The sequence below is a fragment of the Pseudonaja textilis genome, chromosome 8 (genome assembly GCF_049901715.1).
Source record: "Pseudonaja textilis isolate UNSWEBS1 chromosome 8, rPseTex1.2, whole genome shotgun sequence".
Classification (NCBI taxonomy): Eukaryota; Metazoa; Chordata; class Lepidosauria; order Squamata; family Elapidae; genus Pseudonaja; species Pseudonaja textilis.
Genome location: NC_141997.1, coordinates 52,656,344 through 52,682,901, shown reverse-complemented (window position 1 = coordinate 52,682,901; position 26,558 = coordinate 52,656,344). Strand labels below are relative to the sequence as shown.

Here is a 26,558-nt window from a genome sequence, read left to right as displayed (position 1 = left end):
ATAAAATAATAAAGCGGAAAAATCATGCCCCAAACGCCTGACCATTCTTCTCTGGCTTCCCCAAGATGTTTAAAAAGTTGCAATGAAAACAAAATAATAATCAATGAATATATCGAATTAGCAATTTTACTACGTGCAGATTTCAGTTCCAGGAACTGCCCCACCAACATGGCTGGGGAGCTCTGGGAATTGAGGTCCACCCACCTTCAAGCTGCAGAGGTCTAGAAACACGATCCCGGAGGAAGTTTCCAGACCGGCACAAGCGAGCTTTCCTTTGCCCCGTGCGGACTCCGATTCAGGAAAGAAATAGAGGTAATCCTCCACTTACAACGGTTCGTTTAGTGACCGTTCAAAGTTACAACGGCACTGAGAAAAGGGACTTGTGACCGTTTTTCACACTTATGACAACTGTTGCAGCATCTCCTCTTGGCAACTGGCGTGTCCTTATGACGGTTGCAGTGTCCCAGGATCACGTGGTGGCCTTTTGTGACCTTCGGACAAGCAAAGTCACGGCGGAAGCCCAATTCTCTTCCCAGCTGGGTCCCCAGTTCTTAACAATGGTGGCAAGAAAGGTCACAGACTAGGACAAAACTCCCGTAACCGTGTCACTTAGCAGCAGAAATTTGGGGCTCAATTTTGGTTATACTTTGAGGATTAACTGTAAGGATTTTGGTTGGGCTGAGGGTGGACATACTCAGCTCATGCTTCCCAAAACGTATATGCAGTATACATACTACGCGGTCTATTGCAATGCTGAACTGTGGGCAAAATCACACTGTTACAAGGCAGCTAAAAATATTGTAGGAGCCCCTCTGAGAGGGACAGGTGTTGTTGGGTGTGATTTCGGGCTGGAAAATGCCGATTTCCTCTTTTGCAGCAAAACACATTTACATTGTGTGCAAGGTAACTGCAGCCTGCGATCCAGCTTGAGACCAAAGATCTCAGGTGCACCTCGAAGGCTGTGGGTGCATAACCACCACCGCCACCCCGGGGGCCGCAGCTGCCTGTTCGAAGCCCTGGACGCACCTCGCAGTGCAACAGGTGGGGTGCAGTGGTCGGCTTGCTGAGAAGGACTCTCTGTTCGCCCACCTAGGCTCATCCCAGAGCCCTCCCCAGGTGACAGGTATGTGGGTGTGTGGATTTGAGAGGGGAGATGAAATTGAATACTTGCTTTCCGCAGGAATCGCTGTCCCCGATTCTTCCTCAGCCGTAGCGGCCTTCGTGGAAATCAGCCCCGTCATCAGAAGTAAAGGGGCCAAAAGTACCATCTTCCTCGTGCAAACACTGAGCATCTCGCTAGTTAAGCCTTCCTCCTTCCCAGGAGAAAAGGGGAAAGGCTGGGGTTAACAGAGATATTTGGGAGCACCGAGTGTGATTTTTTTTTCCCGCCAGCAATCCACACGAGTCAAAACTACAACATTAAGAACTCGTAAATCAATACCACATTCTTACTATCTAACACAACTAATGAAGTTGTCATGTTTAGCTACATCCTTTCTCGGGAAATCTGTAAAATTGGTAGAAATAGAAGACAGAATAACAGAATGTTATTAAATAAAAGTAAGCAGTAATACCAGAAGCCAGAAGTAATAATATCAAGAGGTTTCTTATAAAAGAAAAGCAGAGAAGTATTTTCCTTAGGACTGTAATATTTTCATTATACTCTCTCTACATATAATACATGGACTCCACCGGCAAGGGAAGGGATCATTTCAAATTGTAACACTTCAGGCCCTAAGAGCATCAGTGTCCCAGGGGCATCCACAGAGGCGTGGTCAAAAAAGTCAAGATGGCCACTGTGCCTGTACAACAAAGCACATCTCAACCCAAAGCTGGTTCTTGGCCCGAAAGTGGTAGGACAGAAGGCAGAACCTCTGCTGCAAAATGATTCCGCTCAACACCTGCATTGATGCCCACCTGTTATTTGGTTCTAGAACTTTAAAATAGGTGGCAACAGGGAGAAGAGTAAAAATACCGGGGGTGGTGGTGGTGGCAATGCTCAATATCTAACCCCAGAATTTCAGCAGGATGCTGTGACATCTCATGATGTTCTCAAGATAATGTGACATCAATCACACCATCGCAAGCTTTACGTAGGATTCAGCAGCTGTTCTCGATCCCTGGAACGGCTGGAGGTTACGTAGCTGTGGGGCTTCGTAGCCATAAACCATGAAGCATTGCTATGGAGAGCCAGGATATTGGGCTGCCATTAACTGAAGGAATCACATAAGAACGCAGGCTAAACGTGCGCAGAGAGAAAGAGCATTATTTCATCTCTCCAGACTCGGTCAGAATGATGACACCTGAACAATACACCTTTTGCACACGATCCCACAGCAGGTGCATTGACCAAAGCACCAATGAAAGCAAAACTATTTTCTGCTTAAAAGCAAAAGGTCTGATTAACGCCTGTCTTTCCATTTCCTCCATATTATCCACACGTGAACCCCGTATTCCGAAGTGGTGGTCAGAATGGCTTTTTCAATCCGTTTCAAATGTCTGGATCAGACATCTGCAGATCATTTCCGCCCTCGTAGCAGCAGCCACGGGAGCAGAAATTCCCCGTGTCTCCTTCTGTCAGGAGCAGCTTCCCCCTTGCTTCTCTTTCCCCGGAGCAAAGCCTTGCCTAATCCCCAGACCGGGGCAATTTCTCACAACAGCCTCTTGTCCAGAAAAGGGCTTGAGAAATCACTTGTTCTCCACCCAGGTTTTGAGACTGCTGTGTGGGGTGCAAACCGTGCACCCCAACTGAGCGGAATGACCCAGGGCACGGCCTCCCTGCAGTGACACCGTCGGCTCAAGAAAGCAAAGACAGAAATACCTGCTCTCTCTCCCTCTCCCTTGTCTTGGTGACGGCGGCTTTGAATGGCTGCCGTGGCTGGCTGGTGCAAGATGTGCGGTGCTGCGGTCTCTGAGCAGGCGCACAGGCGCTCTTTATCCTTTCCCAGAGGATCTGCCATGGCAACCGTGCCGAGCCCCAGACTCACAAAACAATGGCCTTGCTTCCCCTGTTGTGTTACAAAAGGCACGCCTTTCAGCACATCCCTTGATCTTTTAGTGTACAGTGTAAAACGAAATAATGTGGCAAAGGAAACATGAACGTGGGTATGACGTGTAGGCCTCTGCAAGTGATCACTCACTTCTTCAGATGCAAAGGAAATCGAGTATGGTTACCGATGGGGAAAGGGAGACACGAGGAGCTAATATCTGAGGTTAGATTAGTTCAGTGAGAGACAGTCTTGGCCTGTGATTAAACTGTAATATGATGCGATAAGTACTGTAGCCTTAATTTTTTTTACTCCATTAAAACTCCAACTAAATTCCAGTTCACCTTTTCTTTCAGTGAAATTTTCATACCCTTTCAAAACAATAGCCACTCGATTACAGAATGACTGGATGAGTCCAAACGTTCCCACTCTAGGTTTTGGACCCACAAATTCTGATTCTTTTATTCTTTTGAATGTGATTTCCCCAACATGACGAGGCAGGTGAGGACAAGCATGCATGCAAGCCTACTTTGCTCTTGTGGATGTGGCCATGTAATCGTGTTGCCATAATAGATACAGGGCCAGAATTAGCATTGGGACTTGCGGCGTCTGGAAGCTCGAACTGTATCCAGCATGAGGGGAGCGATGGGTGAGCCTTGGTACGCCCACGTAATGCCTCTGTGAGCTGCGCGGGCTGCCAGTTTCCTTCCTGGTCCAAATCAAAGTGCTGGTCATTACCAATAAAGCCCTGCCTGGCATAGGGCCAATGTGATGGCCCATCGTGTCTCAAAAGTAACACAACAACTAAAACATGAATCAAGGTCTTGCAATGCCTTCAACTTAGCTTCGCTGTTTTATTAGACAGAGTTTAAAGTCAAAAAGTAGATAATGAAACAAACCGTATTGACGAGAGTTCCAAGGCAAACCAAGATAATTAATCACACATTCCAGGAAGATAACCAGGGAGAGTCCATGGGAAGAACGCCAACAAAGATAACACTCATCCAAGGAAAACACTAATTTGACTTCAGCGTCTGTGAACATGCAGTTTCAAACTCTTATACAGTGCTCACAGCTGCAACCCATGAGGAGGATCATGGCCCTTGTTGAGGTAATTCCCCGTTAGGAGAATGAGCGCATACAGGGAGACGTATGTGAGAGGAGTGTTTGAATAATACACACACAGCTCATAGATTCACTGTACAGTAAATGTAGGGTTTTACTTCCAGAAACGTTAAGCAAAGTCCAAAATAGGCAGTCCAAAGTCATTCACAGGTAAAATCAGTCAGTTTTCATCCAGGGATAATCCAAATATCAAATTCCAGCGTCAAAAACAGTTCAGTAACAGACTTACATCAAATCCAGTAATATCAGTCAATTAGGAAAAATGGAGAAACGACAATACCTTCCAACAGAAGGAAAACAGAGATACACTCACACTCTCTTCTGAGACTCAGACTAAGACAACCCAGGTTTCTGGCTCCATCTTATGGCCGTTTGAGAAACCACACCCAGTTGCAGTTTTTGCAATCTCTTAAAAGACATAGTACTAAAATGTCTATCCTGGCTTATATATTTCTAACCCAAATACCTGTTAGGTGACTTATATTCCTAACAGCCCTCTCCTCCCAAATAGACCCTGCTTTTCCCTGATCCTCTCCTCCCTGCGTGCCTAGGATGGATAGGGGATGGGCCCTTCCCCAGCCTCCTCCACCACCTCTGGAGCCACACTCCCACTCCCTGTTGGCTGTTCCTCCTCTTCCTCAGAGTCCGACTCCACCGGGGCCAGGACAATTAAGGACTAATTCTAGCTGCCCAATTATTTTGATCCGGCCGGGTTGGCATTCTCTGGGTTTCTTCGACGGAGCCAACCGTGAGCCCGTCAGGATCGAACTGCTGGCAATGGGCAGTGGGAGTTAGCCCCGCAATGCTGCATTGTGACCCCTGCGCCAACAGGGCTCTCTGTGGGTTAGCTTTGCTGGTTGTCGCTTTGTGTCATCTTTTGTTCTTTGCTTTAATCACTATATTATTTCTGTGGATTTTTCTCCACAAATCACACCGGTGGCTGAACGCCAGGACACGAGGCAGATTCAAACTGGACAACTGCACGATAGTTTTTGTAAAGAATCCACACCTGTCTCCACACAGGTCATCCTCCACTTGTTAAGCGAGGCATTTGTTTTGCCCGGTTTTACCTTTCTTGCCACAGTTGTTAAGCGAAGCACTGCGGTCGATAAGTTAGTAACATGGTTGTTAAGTGAATCCGGCTCCCCCCATTGGCTTCGCCTGTCAGAAGGTCACAGAAAAGGATGTCGTGGGACGCTGCGACCATCGTACAGATGAACAGTTGCCAAGCGCCTAAATTTAGACCATGAGACCACGGGGCGGCTGCCACGGCTGTGTGGAAAAGTCGGCTTTTTTCACTGCAGCTGCAACTTTGAAGGGTCACTATAAATGGACCATTTGTAAGTCGAGGACTACCTGTATAAACTTAGGGTTGGCTGGGGAATCCTGAGAGCCTTAAATGTTTGGATGATGGGGAGGAGGAGGAGGGTGGCGGCGCTTCATCGTAAAGGAGGCCTTGGGCAGGCTCCGCTGGCCTCCCCCCTCTTATCTCGGGGCCTCTTTCCCGCCAGTCTGCTCTCAGAAAAGCGAGGCACGGCAGGCCAGGGAGAGAAGCGGCGGCGCTCCGGCCCAGATGGAGGCGCCATTTCCCTCGCGGGGAGGCTGGAGACACACGGGACGGGAGGCGGGGGGGTCCCTTTTGGTGGAGAAACGGCCCTGCCGCGTTCTCCGCCGAGGCCCCACGTTGCCCAGCCCAGATCTTTCGCGAACTCGGCTCGTCCGTATCCCCCACCCAGCAACCGCTGAGGAGAAAAACGGACGAAAGACGGAGGCGCCCCGCCATCTTGACGTACGTCACGCGCACGCGCCACGCCCCCTCCCAGCTCGGCCATTTCCCGGCGCTCGCTCGCTCCCTCCCTGCGTCCCGCGCGCCGCCATCTTGCGTTACGGACGGCGTCCCTGATCCCTGGCGGGCCGGGGCCTCGCTCGAGGGATCCCCCCTCCCCCCTCCCCCTTTTAGGTGTCTTCATAAAATGCCCGCCGCGCGCCTCGGCTGGGCCCCAAGATGGCGTCGATGCGGGAGAGCGACATCGGCCTGTGGCTGCACAACAAGCTGGGCTCGGCCGACGAGCTGTGGGCGCCTCCGAGCATCGCCTCGCTGCTCACCACCTCGGTCATCGAAAACATCCGCCTCTGCTTCCACGGCCTCTCCTCGCCCGTCAAGCTCAAGCTGCTGCTGGGCGTCCTCCACCTGCCCCGCCGCGCCGTCGACGAGGTGAGCGGGGAGGAAGAGAGACCCACCCCCGGCTCCGGGGCCGCCGTGGCCGATGGGAGCCGGAGTCCCCCGCGGACGCCCCTCCTGAGGCTTATTCCCCCGTTTGGGGAGGGGGCTCCCCTTCCTGGCTCAGGCGGGGGCGGGGGGGCTGGGCAGTTGGAGGGTCTCCCGGCCGAGAGGAGCTGATCTCGGGGGGTTGTTGTTGGGGGCCCTTCCCGGTCGGGCAGCAGCCTGAGCCCCGGACCCTTCGACTCGGGGGCGGGGGGTTAGGCCAGGGTCCTCCACTTACAACCGCCCGTCCAGGGACCGTCCAAAGTGGCAACGGCGCTGGAAGAAGGGGCTCGGGGCCCGTTTTCTCACTTAACGACCGTTGCGGGCTCCCCGGGGTCGCGCGATCCAAATTAGGACGCTTGGCGGGCTGACTCGTACTTATGACGGTCGCAGCATTCTGGGTGGGGATGTCCTGCGATCCCCTTTTGCAAACTTTCAACAAGCAAAGTCCATGTGGGAAGCCGGATTTGATAACAACCATGTGGCTAACTTTTAACAGCTGCAGTGATTCGCTTAAAGACCATGCCCAGAAACGTCGTAAAACGTAACAAGGGCCTAGTCTAGGGATGGAAACATTTTGGGTGGGCTCAGTTGTGGTCGTAAGTCAAGGACTGCATAAATCCCCCAAGTGTTGTTGGGGCCATCCAGAGGCCATTGTGGTGGTTCCTCTTGGCCGTCCTGCCTGGCCCTCAGCCCCTCCCAAGCAGGGGCCTCCGACCTTGCACCCCCCCCCCCCAAGCCTGGGGAGCTCCAACTCCCAGAGCAAAGCTGCCTGGGGGATTCTGGGAGTTGAAGTCCACTAGGCTTAAAGGGGCCCAGGTCGGAGGCCCCGCTCCAGAGGGTGTTTCTTAAGGGCCAGGGGCTTCGTGAAGGGGGGTGGGAGGCCTGATGGGGGGGAGTCCCTGGGCTCCAGGGTCTCGGGAGGGTGGGGAGGAGCGACCTCTTTTGTGCTGTTCCTTGTTTTGTGGGACGATCTGCTTTGCGGAGGGAAGCTTTGAGCAGGGACCATCCGAGGAACGGCAGCTCTTTCCCTTGATTTTGGAGGAGCTCATGAAGGTTGGACCCCCATGCCCCCCCCCCCTCCTTCCCGGTGGAGGGGAGACTCCCAGGAAATGGCCTCAGGGTGGAAGGTGAGACCGCGATGCTGAGAGGTCTCCTCAGGAGAAGAGGACGCCCCTAAAGAGAGGCCTGCAGGCTCAGAAATGGTGCCAGCAAAAGTCTTGTGCAGCTCCGGTAACCTCTTCCGAACTGCAACGAGTGTTTTCCTGTCACTGGGACCGCCGTAAGAAGAAATCCTTCTGCCAGGCAGCTGCAGGCAGGGCGTCCATGCCGGCCCCGGGACGTCTCGGAGACCGAGGGGTGCGTGTGCGAGATCCGTCAAGTTGCCCGGCTCGGGAGGCGTAGGTAGGAGACCAGCTCCCCTCACAAGAGATGGCGAGAGGCCGGATCCTGGCAGGATGCCCACTTCCAAGATGGGGCAGCAGCTTCAGACACCAAAACAAGGGAGACGTCCTTCCTTCCTCGGGAAGCGAAGCCATCGGTGCTCCTAACCGCCGGCTGGGCTACTCAGAGGAGCCTCCAGGGATCACTCTCTGTTGGAAACAACTCCCTGATGTTGGCCTTCTGTTCCTGCCTACTTGCCTCCTGCTCTCCTCCTTGGCTCTCAGTGTTGCAGCCCAGGGAACTCTCTGCCAGTTGACTACTGGAGTCTCACCAGTCCCGCCTGCCTCTCTGCCTCGCCCTGTTTTGAATGGATGCCACATTGGGCTTCTAGCACCCCCGCCTGCCTCCCTTAGCTGCCACTCTGGACTGGATTTCTGGGTAGCAGGCGTGCTGTCGCTTCTTTCTGTATTTCCGAGTGTGTGTGAGCGGTCAAACACCTCCCTACCTGCCTCTGGGTTTGCCTGACACAAGTACAACACCTGCAACTCGGTCCTCTGTGTTTACTCAGCTTGGAATAAGACAAAGTATATTTCCTGCTACAGGGGTGGATAAATACCGAACACCGCTGCTGGCAAACAATTTTGGCATTGTTGGCACCAAAGTGACGTGGGCATGTCTGGGCAGCCGTACGGCCCTTCGCTTTGCATTCCAGAGAAACCATTTGTTAGCAACCCAGCTGGTCTGCTTCTTCCTCCTGTTTCAGCCTCCATCCCTGCCTTGGACCTCAGGCAGGCTGATCAAAACCAGCTCCTTAAAAGTGTTCCTCTTTGGATTTCTTGGCATCATAGTTCCTGTTTCCAGTCTTCGCGATCATTGATACGGGGAAGTGAGGGTAGTTATCTACAGCATTGCTCTTGATAGAGAGGCGTCTATGAGAGGAGGCTAGTCTAGATGTCCTTGGGACACTTGGTGAAGGGAGCTTTGCCCTGGGAATTCTGTCTGCAGCCTCCAATGTTTATCACCCTGAATTCCGTAGAGGAAATGTAGGCCATAAATATTCAGGGAGTCATTCTACCCTACTAAGAAGCAGGTAGAATAAATACCAAACTCTGCTAAAAGGCCTGGATGAATAAATAGCTCTTCCCTAGTGCTCAGAATTCTGAAGTGATTCTTGAAAGAAAAAATACTGAGAATACCTGGTTTCTTTCCTACATAATGAATTGTTAGATCAGCAGATGCCACTCTGTCCAACTTTTCTGGCAGAAACCTGGCCTGGAAACAAGGAACCGGATTCTCTGAGCCCAGACTAGTAACTTTTATTAGTGGAAAGAGGAAAGACGGAGTTCCAGTGAGCCCTTTTCCTTCCCCAGTGGGGAATGTACCACCGCTGGGCCGATTAAGACCGCTCCGTTCTCAGGATCTTCCAGTGCGATGGTGGGGAGGCGGCTCAGCTCCCACCTGTAGGTTGCTTGGAAACAGCCGGTGTCCTCTTACAAGCGTGGAGAATCCGTCTCTTTCCTGTTTGATTCAGGAACGCACCACATATCTTGCTTCAAAACTGCTTGTGTGAGGGGTGCGCGGCTATTTGGACCCAAAGCAGAAAATACGGGCTTTGAGGAGGTTGGGAAAGCCCTCGGTGCATAGGTCTTTCTTTTTTCTTTTAAAGTGTTTTTCTGGGCCACATGATAGCTGTGCCGTCTCAGGAAAATGTGAGTTAAGGATTAGCTGGCAGCTGGAGGCAAAGTCCTGGGGCCCTGCCCATTCACACTTTCCTCCCTCTGCCCAGTACAATGGAGGCCCAGGGTTGAAGGGGGAAAAAATTCCCCCTTCCAGGCATCAATACAGCAGATGCTCCTTTTCTCCTTGAGACCTAGGTGCAGGATGACTTGAGTTGGCTCCCATGCCCAAGGAAGACCGGAGCTCTGGGACCCCAGATTTGTTCCTACTGTTGCATTACTCTTAGTTGTTATCCCTTAAAAGAACATGGATGAATCTCAGCCCCCAGTCCCAGGCAGGTAACTAGCGCGAAGGGAAACGAGGGCAGCAATGGAACCCCACAGGCGCTATGAAGGAGCGGCGGAGCTGACCTCCTGACTTTGGGGAAAGCGGGGTGGTGTGACTTTTCCTGAGGGAAGATCTTGGCCAAGGTGGGAGTAGCAGGAAGGCACACAGCGGCAGCAGCAGCGGATTAAGTGGTTATCCCGTGCACAAGCCGGCTCAAAGGGCCGCCTTTGGAGAGAAGCCAGCCCGCTGGGTGGGAAGAGGGGAGCCAAGAGGCGCGGGGTGAGGGTTTAGCAGCAGGAGGACCAGAGTATCCTCGCACCCTGCTAGGAGTAGGAACCCCAAGGTAGACCTGTACAGCACTGGGTGCCGTATATATTCCCCCTTGAAGTTATGCTTTTTGCATACTTTACGCTTGAAATCTTTTTATTATTATTATTATTTTTAAATTTCTTTTACAAAATGACCATCTTTCAATTCAGTGGTATGTTAACTGGATACACATATCTTGTGCACGTATTCATACTTAATATACTTTTCATGTTAAATATACCATTAAAGTTACATTCATATTAAAAGTTTCATCCTTTTTTCTCTTTCATTATAGTATTCTCATTACCTCTTATATTCATTCAATTTCTTTGTTTTCCAACCATTTATAAAATACATCCCATATCATATAATATTCTGTATGTTCTTGTTCTTTAACTTCCAGTGTTAATCTATTCATTTCTGCACATTCAAATATTTTCATAATCACCTTCTGTAGGAATCTTATTATTCTTTCAGTTTTGAGCAAAAACAGTTCTAGCTGCTGTTAAGATATGAATAATCAAATACATTTTTTTCTTAACTATAATTATCAGGTAGAATTCCCAATAGAAATATCTTGAATTTTAAGTCTATATGTTGTTTTATCATTTTTTCCAACCGTAAGTGTATTTTTGTCCAGTATCCTTTCGCTTCTGTACGTGTCCACCACCTATGATAATATGATCCTGGTGCCTGGTGGCATTTCCAATATTCAGCTGAGTTATCTTTAAGCATCTTTGCCAACCTTGCTGGCGCTAAATGCCATCTATAAAACATCTTATATAGGTTCTCTTTGTATGCTGTTGACACTGTTAATTTATAGTTCCTCTTCCTGTGAGAATTTTATCCAATTCTGTCAACTTATCCTAAAACCCCCTCGTCTTTTGCACCTTTTTCATACCCGGAATGTATTTGCATAAATACCAATTCATATCAATCCCTTGTTCATTGAGTTCTTGTTTTGAGTTCACCCTTTTCATTTAAAACATCTTTATATCCAACAATATTCCTCTTTTTGAGAACATTTGGATATATAAACACTTCCATTGTCAAAAGCCTGACTGGAATCTTCAAATAATGCTGTTTTCTTATTTTTTTCCCCATATTAACAATAAGGTGTTTCTTATATAGTGTCTTTCAAAGTAGCCATGGACTTTATTTTTCCCATACCATCAAAAAACATGCCGTTCCAATTATCCCTCCAGTGTTAACCTTGTATTCCTCAACACAATCCATTCTTTCATCCACATCAATTCCCAATTAGGTAATCCAAACCTTCCTCTAATTCTTGCATCCTGCAGCAGTTATACTTGATGCTTGACATCTTGTATCCGTAGGACGACGGATCAGGGGAAAGACTGCGAGCCAGTTTTCAAGAGTACGGAAGAGTCCAGCTCCTTAAAGAAGGTGAAGAGAGGCCTCCAAGGAAGGCGGGTCATGGGCTGTTGTCCAGGTGTGTAGGAGGACCCCAAGAAGGATGAAGGTGTCCCCATAAGAGCAGCAAATACTTAGAGGAGCTTGGCAAGAATTCTAGGAGTTGGAAGTTTGGGCCTCTTAAAGTTGCCACGGTTGAGACATGCTGGTCCAGAAACTATGCCACTCCCACCGGTGCAGCCAACAGTATGGATCCGTTATGTAGGTGGCCCCTTCATAATTAAAGGAACAAGTAGAGGTGACACATGAAACCACAACAAAGAAGAACGTTCACAAGGAAAGGAAAGAACGACACAGCACCTTCCCTGGATACCTTCGTCACCCGAAGAAGCAACAGCAAACTAGAAAGGTTTAAAAACTCCCCGTCACCAGGTGCTCCATTGCCAAAGTAACACCCCGGCTTCCCTCAACAGGTGCTGGGTAAGAACATCATTCAGACAAGCTCAGAGGCATTGCAGCAACCCAGAACACCAGAAAAAAGGGAAAAGGCGCCTACACAACCGCTTCCCCCAAAATGGATATGCAGCTTCATTAAAAAGTGCCATTTAGCCCACTGCAACGTAACCTGTTGCAACAGGTTGTGAAAAGGATAATGCTTCATACACAATCCCCCCAAAAAAAAACATCCGACAGGCCCCTAGTAGAACCACACGCACGAACCCACTGCTCAAGCTCTCCGAAACCTCTTAAATAAAAGACTCTGGCCCAAGGAGAAACCCAAGCGTCGCCTACAACACAAGTGCAAAGACCCCAATGGCCTTATGCAGGACAGGCAGGCCGAAGGTTAGCCGAGATTAGCATCCATGCACACCAAGCAGCAGTCAGAAGGTAGGATAAAAACGCCTTAATTGCGCAAGATGTGGACAAATGTCACCATATAGTTTCAGGTGGTGGGAGATGGTCCAAAGACGCCAGAGAATTTCTGGAAGCCTGGCACTCGAAACCAATCTCCATCAACAGGCACGTAGAGATAAACCAGGTGTACATACTATTCAAAACAGCCAATTAAGAACAAAGCAAGGAACATAAAGAGCAGAACACATCATCTCCAGCAGGCAGCAGGGATTGACACCAGACAAGCAGCCAAGCAGAAAACAATGTCCTAATCAAGGAAGTAACAAGGAGAAAAACCACCCTCCCTCCAATACTGGCAGAGCAGGGAGCAAAGCCCACACTCCCTGTCCCCGATGATGTTACCCAGTTGGGTAGTGAAGTGTATTCTAGCATTTATATATCGGAAATCTTGCCTGCCGGGCCTCCCAATAGCCTCATTCCCTGTGTGGTTAGGTCAGCTCCGGGTCTGCCGGCCGGCCGGCCTGTTGCCAACCCCTAAAAGCTTGGGATTCTGCCAGGCCAGGGGAGCGTGATGCAGCTCCCTCCCTGCCTCTCGGCTCTGTGGACGGTCATTTGAGGAGGCTCCGCTGCTAGGCGCTTTGGGTTAGGTGTGTGTGTGTGTGTGTGTGTGTGTGTGAGAGAGAGACTTGGTTTTTTATGCCTCCCGTTGAAAGCTTCCCAGAGTCCCAGGCCCGTATGGGACTCCCTGGGCCTCAGAGACATGAAATTGCAGGCTAATCTTACTTGCTGGGCAGCCAATATTTTGAATTTTAGAACCTTGAAACCAGATTGGGAGAAGCTGCATATTCACCACATATTCAAACTGTATGAGTGGTTTCTTAATATAGTAACTAAAATTCAGGACTCTCAAAGGTGCTTTTCCCAAAAGGCAGCTGGGCTTTCTTGGTATTTTCCCCCCTTGGAAAGCATTTCGCTTCTCATCCAAGGAGCTTCGTCAGTTCTCAGTGGAGAGAATTGAAGAACCAAATAGAACTGAAGAAGCTCCTTGGATGAGAAGCGATATGCTTTCCAAGGGGGGAAAATAACAAGCAAGCCCAGCTGCCTTTTGGGAAAAGCACCTTTGGGGCAACTGGGACCCGGATGATGGAGGGTCTCCATTAGACATTTAAAATTCAGGAGCAACATTTTTTTTTTCTTCAAATTTTGGGAAATAGGAGGGAAATAATTGAGTAAGCTTAACTGTAAATTGGAAAATAATTATCCATTACGGTACAATTATATAAGCTTCCTGATGCTGTACAGGAAATAAGAACACCTTGATTTTCAAATTGTTCATTGTAAAAGACAGCGGACTGCTGTAAGAGCAGAAATTGAAATACTGTATTGGGGGATCGCCGAATATGTAAGATATTTTAGAGTTCACGAACTCCCTGTTCTCAACTGGACCTTGTTTAGGTTTCCCTTCTTTGTGTGGTGACGTTGTTGTCTTGTGCATTTGTAGCCAAAGTAGGGAAAGCGTGTAAACTGTCTCACCTCTGGTGGTTTTGGGAAAAGCAGCTGTTTAATTTGGGCCTGGACAGTTGCTGCTTCCCCAGTTCAGAAAAAGGGAGTTTTTGATTACCATGGTGCTCCACCCTGCAGCTTTCTCCAAAATCTCTCCTGGGAGATAAACAATAACTTCCAAGAGATAAAAGAAGAGGGGGAAGACGGTTAAAGACTTAACACTTGTCTGAAAGGATGGATTAATGTGCATTTATCCCTATGAATTGGGGGAAAATCAACACCGGAACAAAATAAGAGCATAAAAATGACATTTGGCAGGTAGCTGAAGCTAATCATTATTATCCCCTAAGAAGCATTTACGCAGGAACCGGCCTCTCCTAAGACTTTGGGTTAATTTCCCTCTCCTTGATTTGTCTGAGTTAAGAGTTGGATCAAGTCCAGTTGAGAAGCATTTTCTTGGTTACGCGCCCAAATATGCCAGTGTAGAAAGCTAAATTTCGTTTTTGTGACTTGTTACGGTGAAGCGGACGATGGGCTGCAACCTCGTGGTTTTTGCCCGTTTCCTGTCGAATCTGATACTTTTCTGTTGACGGGGAAACTGGCAGGTGTCCGTTTCTACCAGCTGCCAATCCTCATGCCGGTTCTCTAGGCATTCAATAGAGGCTCTTCCCGGCTTCTCACAGCCTTTGCATCACCTTTGGCGGTAGAGAGATCCAGGGCACACTTTACTGATAAATATTCAGTGCTTGGGTCCTCAACAAGGAGCCTCCAGGGAGGAAAGGCCTGTCCAGTCAGGATTCTGGAGCCCTGCAGCTGGACGACGAGGACTCAAAATAGTGGCGTGGATTTGATGCAGCCTCGTATGTTCCTTACTTCGAAAATAGATGGCAGCTCCGTTATACAGCTGCTGTTTCAGTATTTCAGTCGCACGTTGAAAATGTTGTCGATTCTGTCAGGTGGCAGCTTGATTGGGGGTGCTGGTGCTTCTGCAGAGCATCCCCCCCACCCGTGTTCATTGCGTGGAGGCTGAGGACGGAGAGAGGCGCTGGCGCTGGCATGACACGGGTCCCAGCTCTGCTCCTGGGTCTCTGCGCGGCCTGTTCGTAGTTCCCGGAGGGACTGAGGGGCCGAGTCTGCTCTGTAGAGCTCCAGAAACAAGGTCCCAGCTGATTTTGAACGTTCCCCCCCTTTAGTTATTCATTCATTCATTCCTTCTTTCTTTCTTTCCTTTCTTTCTTTCTTCCTAGATGAAAGGCGCCCTGACGAAAATTATCCAGCTGGCTACTTTGGATCCAGACCCCTGGGTCTTGATGGTGGCCGATATTTTAAAATCCTTCCCAGATATTGGCTCCCTTAACCTCGATCTGGAAGAGCAGAACCCCAATGTCCAGGACATCCTGGGAGAACTGCGAGAGAAAGGTAACGGCCTCCCGCTCCCCGTGGCCTGGCGCCCGAGCGCGCGTGACGCAAACCCATCGCTCTGATGCTCCACGCATGGAGCTCCTTTGGGAGGGGCTGCCTGTCTCTTAGGAGCCGAAGTTACAACACACTGTTGATCCTTGGCAAGCGGCTTCGGGGCAGGTCGGGCTTGTCCTGCGGAGCCCCTTGTGGGGTGTGCAAAAGGGCAGAAGTGGGCAGACTCTGGTCCCTGGCTGATTCCCCCCGCTGCCTGAATAGCCCCCTCCGGAGGAAGCTGCCTCCCTCCAGCGCTGCGATCAAGGAAGCAGCTGGGGGCGGGGGCTTCAGGCCAAGGCTGCTCTCCCTGCCAGACCTTCGGTGCATTGCTAGAGAGGCAAACTGGTCCCCCCAGTGTCTCCGTCTTCTCCAGAGGCCTCTGGAGCAATGGGTGGGTGATGGGGTGCCAGGGAGCCTGTTTGTGACGAGGAGGTGAGTCCGCAGGAGGCTGGCAGGGCACCCAGGGCACGTGCCAGGAATGGGCTATGCAGAACGGGCACAAGAACGGCCCGGCGTGGAAGGGAAAGCGACCCTCCCCTCTCGGCGATCCTCCTTAGGATCCAGTGACCAAAAGGCTGTGCGAAGGGGAGCCCCCGTCTCTTGTGGCCAGGTGCCCCCTGCCGCCTGGCGGTAAAGGTTTGCCAGTATCTCTGCCAAGGGACCCAGGAGCCCTTGGCAGGCCTCTCCAGGGGGAGGGGCAGGCTCCTCTCCCACAGTTGGCAAGCAGGGGGCAGGAATGGTGTGACCGGTTGCATTGGGAGGGTCGCACTGCGCGGCCCCGTAATGACGCTGCACACACACCATGCTCAGTATTTGTGTATCATGTGCAGCTGGGCTGATTTGAATACGCAGCCGACTCGGTGTAGTGGTTAAGACCACGGGCTTGGGTGCCTTGAGTCCTGCCTTCCACGTTGGGCCAGTCCCTTTATCTCGGCCCTAGGAAGGAGGCAATGGCCAACACTTTGACAAGAACATTTTGGGGGATTCATCCGGGCAGCTACCAGGTGTCAAGACTAAGCTGAAGGTGATGTGGAATGCTACCTGGAAGGGTGTCCAAATGCATGCACCTGGGGTAGTAACCCTTTTCTTACCTAGAGTTTATAAATGCATATAAATAATAACTCTGTATTCACCTTTGCAGAAAGATGTTGCGCTGATCTTCGTATCAGGTGCTCCTCCTGAGTTACTCTCGGCTCAGTGTCGCTTCTCCTCCCCCTCTTGGCACCCCCAAAGGCCCAAAGTGGTGGACCTCCTACCCCTGATGACCCCCCACAAAGAATCCTCTCCTCTGCTGGGCTGGTGGGTGTCTGGCCTGGCCCATCTGGACCGAGACACTGGCCAGGAGTCCAGAACAAGCCCCGAGAGGAGCGGACTCTTTGCCGCTGACGTGGCTCCTGCTTGGTCACGTCCACTTTTGATTTTTGGGGTTTGCTTTTGGTCACCATCTCACCAGTTGCTTCGTCCCACGTAACTCAGTCAGGCAAAAACACTCGGCACAACAAAGAGGGTAGAAACATAGGAGATTAAAACGCCGGAAAAGGCGCCCAAGAACACTGGAAGGCCCCAAATAAGTTAAAAGGAAGAAAGCCTCGGATTGGTTGGTGAAAGCGAGGCAGGGTTGGGGGCCCTGGGGTTCCCTGGGAGGAAAGCGGGAACGTAATGACGGTCCAGGGCCCCCCGCCAGGCCTCCCCCTGCCCCCCTCCTCCTCCTCCTCCTCCTCCTCCTCAGGGAGGGCCCAGCCTTCCTCTTTCGGGAGCCTAATTCTAGCCACCCCCCCCGCCCCAATCCTGCCCTTGGCCATTTCTGCCTTCCATTGGCACCCGCCAGGCCAGGCCGGGCATTTCTGTGGCAGCCCTAGAACCCAGCCTCCACGTCCACGGTGCCCACGCCAGCGCTAGGCACCCAGCCATCACTTGTGCCCTCTTAACCATCCCTGTCCAAGGCCTCCGGCCCACCTTTCAGGACAACCTCAACCTTCCCTCTGGTCCTTCGGGCATCAACCCCGTCCCCCAACCCATTTTTGAGGAGCGAGGGTCTTCCTCACTGCTCCGCAGCTCCTGCGCTAGGGAGCCAAGAGGGAGGAGGCCCCCTGGTCTCGTTCGCATTCCGGAGGGACCCTCCCATTGTCCGTCCCCCCCGCCGGCTGCTCTCGTTTGACACCGAACTCCTTGCGACTTCTGTATTTTGACCCAGTGAGCGACTGTGAATCCTCCGCCATGTTGCCTTTGGAATGCCAGTACTTGAACAAAAACGCCTTGACCACCTTGGCCGGACCCTTCACGCCTCCCGTCAAACACTTCCAGCTGAAGCGGAAGCCCAAAAGTGCCACTCTGCGAGCGGAGCTCCTGCAGAAGTGTAAGTAGCTGAGCCCCGGTGGCCCTACTCCCAGGAGCAGAGGAGAAGCAGGCAGGGAGCGCGCCAGCCCTCGACTCAACACAGGGGCCTTCAATCTTGGCCGGGGTAATTCTTGTGGACTTCCAACTCCTGGAATTCCTGAGCTGATATACCTGGAGGAGGAGGAGGAATTCTGGGAATTGGAGTCCACAAGCCTGAAAGCTGCCAAGTTTGAAGAGCCCTAACTTAGCAGCTTGTTTAGGGACTGTCCCAAGTTACAACGGAACTAAAAGAAGCGACTTACAATGGAGGGCCGGACCCCAATGCAGCAGAGAGGAGATTTGAGCAAGAAATAGGCTTTTTCATGTCTGACTGACCGATGAAACCTGTGCAGATTTCCTATTTCTTTTACAAAACTTCTTAAGTAAAGAAATTCTCCCTCATTTGCCTCTGGCTGTCCTAGAAAGTTGTTCTGTTGTGTTCCGTTAACTGCAAAAGAAAACCCTAACGTGAAAAAAAGTTAGGGCCGTAGATTATCTTCCTTTTGGATAGTCGAGTGTAATGCTGCATTGAAAGCTTCCTTTAACATTAACGTGTGATTTTTCCTGCCCTTTTAAAGCTGGATACTAAATAGATTTTTGCCATGTCGTTAGCTGCTGAAACTGCGCAACAGCTGAAGAAGACGGCCGGAGTAGCTTTTCATGCCAAAGGAAGAGGGTTGGTGAAGAAGGTGGACACCACAAGTAGGCTTTCATTCTCTTCCCCTTTTCTACGGGCAGCCACTTCCAGCCCTCAGGTCCATTGGCAATACAGGAAATGCCCCCCGGGGGTTGGATCCTGGGTGGTAGATTCACGTGCCAGGTTGGAGAAGAAAGGCGCTCCCCGGAGGAAGGGGGTGGGTGGGGGCTCCTCCCGTTGGCCAGCTCAGACTTCCACTTTCGGGTGAGCCGTGAGCCACATGGCGCTCCTGGGGCTGTGCGAAAGTCCAGCTTTGTGGCTGGGCCCGTTCTCCTCCTGCTGGCTGTGGAGGGAGTTCCTGCCCCCAAAGGGGAACTCGTGGAGGCGCCCGTGGTGGCCAGCGCCCCCTTCCTTCCCAAGCAGTCCCGGGGGTGGGAGGTCTCCAGGCCGGGTTCCCCAGGGAAGAAGCCACGAGCCCAGCAGGCGGGCGGGTGGCCTCGCCTCTCGGTCTCTTCCAGCCCTTCTCCGGAGGGCGGGTTCTGCCAAAGGGACAGCGGCCTCGTCCACGAGCCACAACAGGGCTCCGAAAGGAGCTTTTGGGGAGCCTCAATTCGTCCACACGATGCCAGAGCCTGTCGGAAGACGACGGAGAAGGAGCCCTTGGCGTGGCGACTTGCGGAGTCTCACGTGAACGTTTTTACGTGGGATGCCAGAAACTCCCCAGGAGGAGGTTTCTAACCCAGTCAGAGTAAAAACTGTAAACGGGGGCAGAAGACTCGGCCAGGTGCTTGCGGTGCCACAGCTTAGACCCAGTGGGTCAGTCAGCCAGAGGCCAGGGCAGGGGGTGCAGGGGGGGGAATTGTATCTCGGTCTGTCCTCCTCCTGGAACAAAAATCCCTGCTGGAGCTTCAGGCCCAGAGAAGGAAGGCCTAAAGGGAGGAAGCGCCGGCTGAAGAGCTGCTGATGGACTTGGCCACCTTCTTTCTGTCCTTCTGGAAGTTGTCGTCCCCCCCCCCCCGTCCCGCCCCCGATCGCCTAGGATAGCAGGCTCCAGGAGGCAGTGTGGGGCGGCTGCCAGAGGACGAGGCACCCAGCGGGAGGGGCTTGCCGGAGGGCCTCTCCGCCGGCATTCCCGGGAGCCCCTTGGAAGAGGGGGGAGCTGCCTGTACCCGGGCGTTCCGGGGGTCCTTGGGCAGGAGGAGGTTCTCTGGAAGGCCAGGCCTTTGGTATCCAGATGGGGTGTTTTAGTCCCAGGGTCTCCTGGGCAGCCGACAAGCACCGATGGGCGTCCGGTGACTCCCGGGGTTGGGTGGTGGGGTCTGGCGCCAGGGGCCCATCCTGCCCACTCTGAAGGCCACCTGCGTTCCTTTGGCTGCCGTGGTTGAGTTGAGTCTTGAAAACGGGAACTCCCAGGGCAGGCGGGGGGGTTAAAAGACGAAGCGGGTCATACTTGGCGGGTTGTCACAGTCTTCCGCCTCTCTGAGGGCAGGGAAGGGGCCCTATCTTAGCGCCTTGTCCTCTCTCTCTCTCTGTCTGTCTGTCTGCAGCTCCACTCAAAGGGATCCCCAAGCAAGCTCCCTTCAGGAACCCCACCACGCCCTTCGTCTTCAGCCCCACGGGGAACCGGGCCCTCATCCTGTCCTCCAAAGTGCCTCTGTGCAAGGAGAGAGGCGTCAAGGTACCCACACGCGCGTGTTTGGAAGTGAATTCCTCCCCAGACGCTTTCCCTGAGTGTAAATTGTGTTCAGAAACAGGCCAGCCACCTCCCTGGACGCTGTGTCGCTTCTCCCCACCCACAGGTAGGCATGTCCCTGTTGGTTGCGGTTCTCGAAGCTGCTCCACTCGGCCGTTCCGAGCACTTCGAGGCCTTTCTGCCTTAATCTCAGCCGGCATTTCCCTGGCGCTCCCTTGGGCCTCATCATGCGGCAGCGGAGTCGCACTCTGCCCGAATGGCCCTGGGGACTCCCCGGCCAGCCGGTTTCCTTGTAGAAAGGAGAGGTAATTGAAGAAGCCGCCCTGAAGGTCACATCCAAAGTGCTTCCTACAAGAGAAGTCATTCCTCTCGCCACGAATTGGACTCCTGTTGGGTTAGCACAGAGGGCCCAAATCCCACCGCTGGGTTGCCTTTGGTTTCCAGGCTCCTGCGTTCCTCCTCGCTAAAGTCAGCTTTCTCATCTCTGTCATTTTGAAACCGATTTATAAAATTTATAAAACAGGTCTCCCAGACTTGGTGCATTTTGTAAGTTAGAGAATAATGTGCAGTTTTGATGGGCCGCCTCCCCGACACGCCCTGAAAAGACGGCGCTGAAATCCAGGAGCAAAATGCTGCGCTTAAGCACGTGACGCTTGAGCAGCGGATGTTGAGAAGCACAAGCCCCGGAAGGAGAGTGCGTGGCCCTTGTCCTGCCGCTTTTGCAGGCCGTGGGAACAGTCTGGCCACAGGAGAGGAGAGGCTTTTGGGGGAGGAAGGAGTCCTTCCGTGGACAGATAAACTCTTCAGAGAGAAGGGAAACCCCAACAGTTGTTCCTTTGGCGTCAGGACGAGGAGGCCAGAAACATTCTTGGATGTTAATGCAGAGGATGAAAGTCTTCCCAGCTTTGTAGCCTTTATTTATTTAACCTATATTGCCGCCTATTCGCCCAGGGTGACCCGAGGCAGCTTACACAATGAAATACCATATTTAAAACTAAAAATAAAAAAAATAACAATAAAAACTTAACAGGAAGAATCAAATAAATTAATAAAATGCAATAGAACAAAATCTGGAAAAACATAAATCACCCCCCCCCACCTCCACACACACACAGACACAGACACACAGACACACCCCAGTGACAGCACCTCACACAAGCCACTGGAGGGGCTCCATCCCCCTCTGGGTTCCCCAGGCCCGCTGGCACAACCAGGCCGCCTCCAGTGCCTTCCGGAAGAGTGCTAGAGGGGGGGCCATTCTCTCGGAGGGGGGAATGATATTCCAGAGAGAGGGAGCCACCAGGGAGGAGAGGCCCTTCTTGGTCCCACCAGGTGTAGCTCCCCCAGGGGTGGGACCCACAGCCTTCCCTGCCTCCTTGCTCTGATGGGTTGGGTAGAGGTGACCGGCAAGAGAGGTTCCCTCAGGTAACCCGTGAGGCCGGTCAAGGAGTCCGCGGAGCAGCTGGTGCCTGGTGGGAGAAAAATGACGCCTGCCTTCTTGTGTCCGTAGTACCTGGACATGGAAGAGCTGAAGGCCGTGGATTCCGGGCGGGAAGCGAAGAGGAGGAGGAAGAAGTTGGGTGCGTTGAGCTGCCCCCCTTCTCCTGGGTCGGCTGGGACTGAGACGGGGGGGGTCTGTGAGGCTGGGGAGCAGCCCCCCCGCTTCAGGGGGGGGTGGAGGAAGGGAGGGTCCCCCTGGGAACGCAGAGCCTGAAATGCTCCGGCACGCAGGGCCACCATGGACAATGCAGGCGGTCCTCGACCTCCGGCCACAATGGAGCCCAGAACTCCTATGAAGGGAGCTCTGCCCCAAGTTGCCACCTTTCTGGCCACGGCTGTTCAGCGAATCAGGGCAGTTGAGCTGATCACACAGCTGCTAAGTAAACTCGGCTGCCCCCGTGGGCTTGGCTTGCCCGAAGGCCCCAAAAGGGGACGCGACCGTCGTAAATAGGAGCCAGATTTCCTAGCGCCTGAAGGTGAACAGCGTGGCCCCGGGGGTGTGTGGAATAAGGACCACAAGGGGCCACGTTCAGTGGCCTTTTATCTGTAGTCACTAAACGCCCTGTTGTAAGCTGAGTCCCCCCCGCCCCGGGTTCCGGCCTTTGTGAAAGGCCCCCTAAGAGCCCCCCCACTTGGGCTTCCCCAGAAGAGTGGAGCAGCCCACGGAAGGAACCCGGAGCAGCGGGAATGACCCTGCCCTTTCCGTCCCACAGATACGGACGTGGTGGCCAAGCAGGCCAAGGAGGAGACGGTCGTAGAGAACGCCACACCGGACTATGCGGCTGGGCTCGTCTCCACCCAGGTAGGGCTCCCCCGCCTCGGAACTGGGAAGGAAGGGCCCCTTTTGAAGGCAGCGCCCCCACCCCCGTGTCCCTTCCTGGAGTCCCTGGCTGGGCAGGTGTTCCCCCCCCCCCTTAGGTTTTCCCTGATGTTAAACCTTTTGCTGGACGGGGCTCTTCCTTGCACGATTTTAAATGACATTTAAGTTTAGTCGTTTGATAAGGGCCGGTGTCGTCCTGATGGCTTTTTGTCTAGTCAGCTGAACGTGGCGTGGCGAAAGTGCTGTTTTACCCACTCTGAAACGGGGTTGTGTGTGTGTGTGTGTGTGTCTCTGTGGTCCTTTTGCAGAAACCTGCTTCCCTGAACGACCCAGCGCTCGCTTCTACCAGCTACCTGCCTGCAGCGCCCAGCGCGGTGCCGTCCTCTTCTTACGTCCCAGGCTCTGACCCCCAGCCAAGTCAGTGACCAAAACACCCCCCATACCTGCCGTAACTTCAGCATCTGGGTGGGTTAAATGACAGTGTAAACACAAGGTTGTGTGAAGGGATTGCCCAGTTTGGCTGAGGAGGCATGTCTTTCAAGAAGATTCTGTCCCCAAGCCAAAAGTCCTGATAACAGTGAAAATAACACCTGAGGGAGGAGCAGAACCTGAGAAGGTAAAGGAGGCGGAGTCTCTGAGTTAACGTCTGGATCCAGGAGCCCCGGTGGTCAAAGTGTGTTACTGCAGGCTCCTTCTGCTGCCTGCCGGCTGCCTGCAATTTGGCAGATCGAATCCCACCGGGCTCCACTTTGACTCAGCCTTCCCTCCTTCCGAGGTGGGTAAAGTGAGGATGCCGATTGTTGGGGTTTGCCAGAGGCTGACTCTAAAAACCTCCCAGAGAGGGCTGGGAAGCCACGGGAAGCGGTATTAAGGGCTAGGGCTACTTCTATATTGCCTTATTTCTCTGGGAATATGCCACCACGGTGACCGGACCTTCCTTGGCTCCGTTCCTCGTGCGTCTTATTGTCGTTTGCCCTTTGCGGGTTGGGGTTGTTCCCCCTTTGGGCCCCTTGGCAGAGAAGTCCGAACGCGTCTCAGTGACTTTCCTGTAGATTTGTTCTTAGTTCCGCGCAGCGGTTTGCAGCTTAGACTTGGCCGGGGTCACCACAAGAATTCAGATTAAGGAAAACGCCTGACTCTTTTTAAAGGAATGTGTGGCGGCCGTGGACTTTTTACGCTGCCCGAGAAGCGAACGTAACGTTGCTCTCCGAAGTTCAGGAGGAGGAGGAGGAGGAGAACAGGAGCAGGGAGGGCATCAGACAGGTATGCCTTAATGAGCCCTTCTATTCTCACAGCCTGTTTGTCCTGACATCCAGCTGGCTCCACCTGGGACCCCCTGCAAGCTAAGGACGAAGCTGCTTCGGCCGCCCCCCCCACTGCTCTCCCGGCGGCTCAGTTCAAGCAACGGACGCCCATGTACAATAGCCACTTGAACCCGAGTGCTACTCCCGCGGTGGCGGCAGCGGCAGCAACGCCAGCAGCAACGGCAGCAGCAGCCCCACCCGCCGAGTCCCCGGTGTCTCCTCCGGTGACCTCCCCGGCAACACAGGGACCACCCGCCGCTCCTCAGGATGCCCCCGCTGCCAAGAAGGGCCTCTCCCTCACCGTAAGCCTCTCGGGCCCAGCCCGCCACTGAAGACAGAAGCGGGAGGGGGCGCCCTGCTTGTGGGTTTTCCCCAGGGGAGGGAAGGAATCGGGCCCGGCTGGGGGTGCACAGGGCCTCCCAGCTACTTGGGGTGGGTTTTTTTTTTTCATGGTTTCGGTCTGAGCCTCGTGCACAGACGGAGGACCCCTTTAGCCAGAGTGGCCTAATTTGTGGCCCAGCAGGGCTGAATCGTTCTGCTTTCCTCGTGTGTGGCGGCCTCAGAGTTGCTCTAGATGGGGGGGGCGGGTGGCCAATAAAATTAAGGAAGCCAGGAAACCAATCCGCGAATACGTTTGCGTCCCGTGGGCCTCTTCTAGGCTTTGCTCTGCTCTTGAGGGCCACCCCCATGAAAGAGCCAGGAGGAGATGGGGGGCGTGGGGCCTTCCCCTCCAGTTGGGGAGGGGCAGCTGCTGTGGGCAGTTACTTTCCCCCAGAAAGGACCCCAAAGGGGGCCCAACCTTTCGGCTGGCCTGGGCCGTGTTGAGAGAAGAGGACGTGTCTTGGGCCACGTACGAAATACACAGTGTAGCTGATGCATAGAAGTAACAAAGCTCATTTAGATTTTGGTAGCTGTGGGACCCTCCGATGCGCCTGCATGAGATGAAAAGAATTGACATGTTTCCACTTCCAGGGAAACAGGCAGGGGGCTGCAGGGGGCAGTGTGTGTGTGTGTGTGTGTGTGTGTGTGTGTGTGAGAGAGAAATACGGTGAAGATGGTGGGGGTTCCAGCCCCGGGGAAATGGTTTTTCTACCGTTGTTTGCAACGGAGTCTTCTCCTTGAAACTCGTTGCAGAAGGAGCAGCTGTTTGCAGCCCGTGAAATCTTCCAGACGGCAAACAAAGTGACAAGGCCCGAGAAGGCGCTCATCCTCGGGTTCATGGCGGGATCCAGAGGTGGGTACCTGGGCGACTTTCCTCTCCGAAGGACGGCTCAGCTGACCCCGGAGGAGGCGTCCTCGGATGGATGGGAGGCAGCTGGGGTGGGGGTCGTTTTTGGAGCGAGTGCTGGTCTCCGACGTGTTTGCCTTCCTTCCGGGTTCCGTGGGTCAGTCGGAGCATGATTTGCCCTGAGGGGGAGGGGGCAGGGAGGGGTGACCCATGGTTGATCCTGCTTTTGCGGGGGCTCTTGCACAACCCACCAGGCTTACATTAAGCCTCAGGCTTTCCTTGCTGGGTTGGTTGGCATGTTTGTGGATCTCGGGGGCAGGAAGGCTTAATGGCTCGATGTTGAGAGCACAAGGCTGCCCTTGAGTTGAGTTTTGTGACCATTGTGTGGCACAGCCCAGAGGCCCTTTTGGGCTCTCCTCGTCTTCAGTGCCTCTGACGCTCCTTTCTGCTGTGGAAACCACGTTTTGTGGCGCCAGTGACCATCCGTCGCTAAACAGGTCACTAAACTCTGAAGCCCAAACGTTGCCCAATTGCTAAGTAATTTGGTGGATTGGGAATAAGGATAATCCATAACTTTATCTAAAATAATATTTCATGGTCCTTTTGTATGACGTTTAGATGTAGGTCTAGGTAGGAAAAAATGTAGTTTTATAAATCCAATTTATTTTAGAGTCTTTTGGTCCATTTTAAGACGGGGCCTCCTTCTGTTGAAATGCTAGCAGTCTCAGCCTCCCGGAGTTTTACTGAACAAAAGTCACGGAGAAGCCGGTTTAGTTACCAGAATTTTTCTAGGCAAAGAATCAGCCCTTAGCAGTGAAGAGGGTTTTCTTTCTGTTTAGCGTGTGGCGTCTCCGGTGGTCCCGTAATCACCGATATGCAAACTTGGTTTAGAGAGAGATTTGTCCTCAAAGGCAGCCCCTCACGGGGAGGAAAACAAACTCTGGCGAAAGCTGGTGCGCCTGTCAGGGAAGGTTTCCTTCCCAGCCTTTGTCCCAAGCGGCATTCCTGGCGTCGCTCAATTCCTCGAAGGGACCTAATTGTGAACCTCTGATTCCTCCCCCCCACCCAGAAAACCCGTGCCAGGAGCAGGGCGACGTGATCCAGGTCAAACTGAGCGAGCACACGGAGGTCATGCCGAATCCTGACGGGACCGGAAGCACCACCATGCTGGTGGACACCATCTTCGAGATGAACTACGCCACCGGCGAGTGGAGCCGGCTGACGAAGCGCAGGCCCATGACAAACGTTCCTTAGGCAATCCCGTGACGGGGCGATGCAGACCAAATAGCGCCTAGAGTAAAGCCAGCTTCCACGTTGTGTGTCCACTAAAAGCAGAACGACATTCCCCGGGAGGCCGCCTGGCGACCGGCCCTTGTCCCAGCCCCACAGTTGGCCAAAGGAGGAGGAAGGCGGGAGGAAACGGCAGCTCTTCATCGCAGGAGTGATGGCGGAAGGCGGCTTTTCATCCGCCTGCCTCTTCTGGGGGAGGAGAGAAGGGGAGGAAGCCCTTCGCCAGCAGGGACCAGGGTTGACTTTCTCCGTTCCCTTGTTCAATCGAGGCCCTGCTATTTATTTCGGCCGTTTCTTCTTTCCCCCTTTTGCAGCTGACTGCAAGTAGTGCTGGTCCTGCTGGGCGGCCCTCCTTGGGGTGGTTTTCCTGAGGTGAAAAGCCCCCAGGATGCTCCTCCCTCTTCCTTCGGCTTCTCAGGATTGCACCAATAATAAACCTTCATTTCCTT

General features: G+C 52.9%; 2 protein-coding genes across 6 annotated transcripts in view; one reads left to right on the top strand and one right to left on the bottom strand.

The window, feature by feature from the left end:
• NICOL1 (NELL2 interacting cell ontogeny regulator 1) overlaps nucleotides 1-6,354 on the bottom strand; it is an 11,170-nt gene extending 4,816 nt beyond the window's left edge. The window contains exons 1-3 of one of the 5 annotated variants that reach the window (XM_087938103.1): nucleotides 6,219-6,354; nucleotides 5,183-5,273; nucleotides 1,172-1,313 (exon numbers count right to left, since the gene is read on the bottom strand). In XM_087938103.1, the coding sequence (XP_087794229.1) occupies nucleotides 1,172-1,292 (121 nt within the window). In that variant the 5' untranslated portion in view covers nucleotides 1,293-1,313; nucleotides 5,183-5,273; nucleotides 6,219-6,354. Of the gene's footprint in view, nucleotides 1-1,171; nucleotides 1,314-2,655; nucleotides 2,716-2,821; nucleotides 3,009-3,886; nucleotides 4,393-5,182; nucleotides 5,274-5,905; nucleotides 5,922-6,218 lie in introns of those variants that run through there. The other 4 variants (XM_087938104.1, XM_026720447.2, XM_087938102.1 and 1 more) reach the window with 4 other exon arrangements.
• Nucleotides 5,976-26,558, top strand: NELFA (negative elongation factor complex member A). Its single transcript, XM_026720446.2, has 11 exons — nucleotides 5,976-6,327; nucleotides 15,054-15,225; nucleotides 17,456-17,617; nucleotides 18,250-18,339; nucleotides 19,822-19,952; nucleotides 21,478-21,547; nucleotides 22,181-22,269; nucleotides 22,596-22,704; nucleotides 23,604-23,893; nucleotides 24,726-24,825; nucleotides 25,889-26,558. Exons 1-11 carry the CDS (start codon nucleotides 6,118-6,120, stop codon nucleotides 26,071-26,073), a joined length of 1,608 nt encoding a protein of 535 aa, XP_026576231.1. The 5' UTR covers nucleotides 5,976-6,117; the 3' UTR covers nucleotides 26,074-26,558.

What these genes read in the sequence shown, in the direction of transcription:
- NELFA (XM_026720446.2), top strand. Translation starts at nt 6,118, where the DNA reads ATGGCGTCGATGCGGGAGAGCGACATCGGCCTGTGGCTGCACAACAAG. An exon ending in AGGCTCTGACCCCCAGCCAA is followed by an intron (nt 22,705 to 23,603) that starts GTCAGTGACCAA and finishes CCTGACATCCAG; the next exon opens with CTGGCTCCACCTGGGACCCC. An exon ending in AGAAGGGCCTCTCCCTCACC is followed by an intron (nt 23,894 to 24,725) that starts GTAAGCCTCTCG and finishes AACTCGTTGCAG; the next exon opens with AAGGAGCAGCTGTTTGCAGC.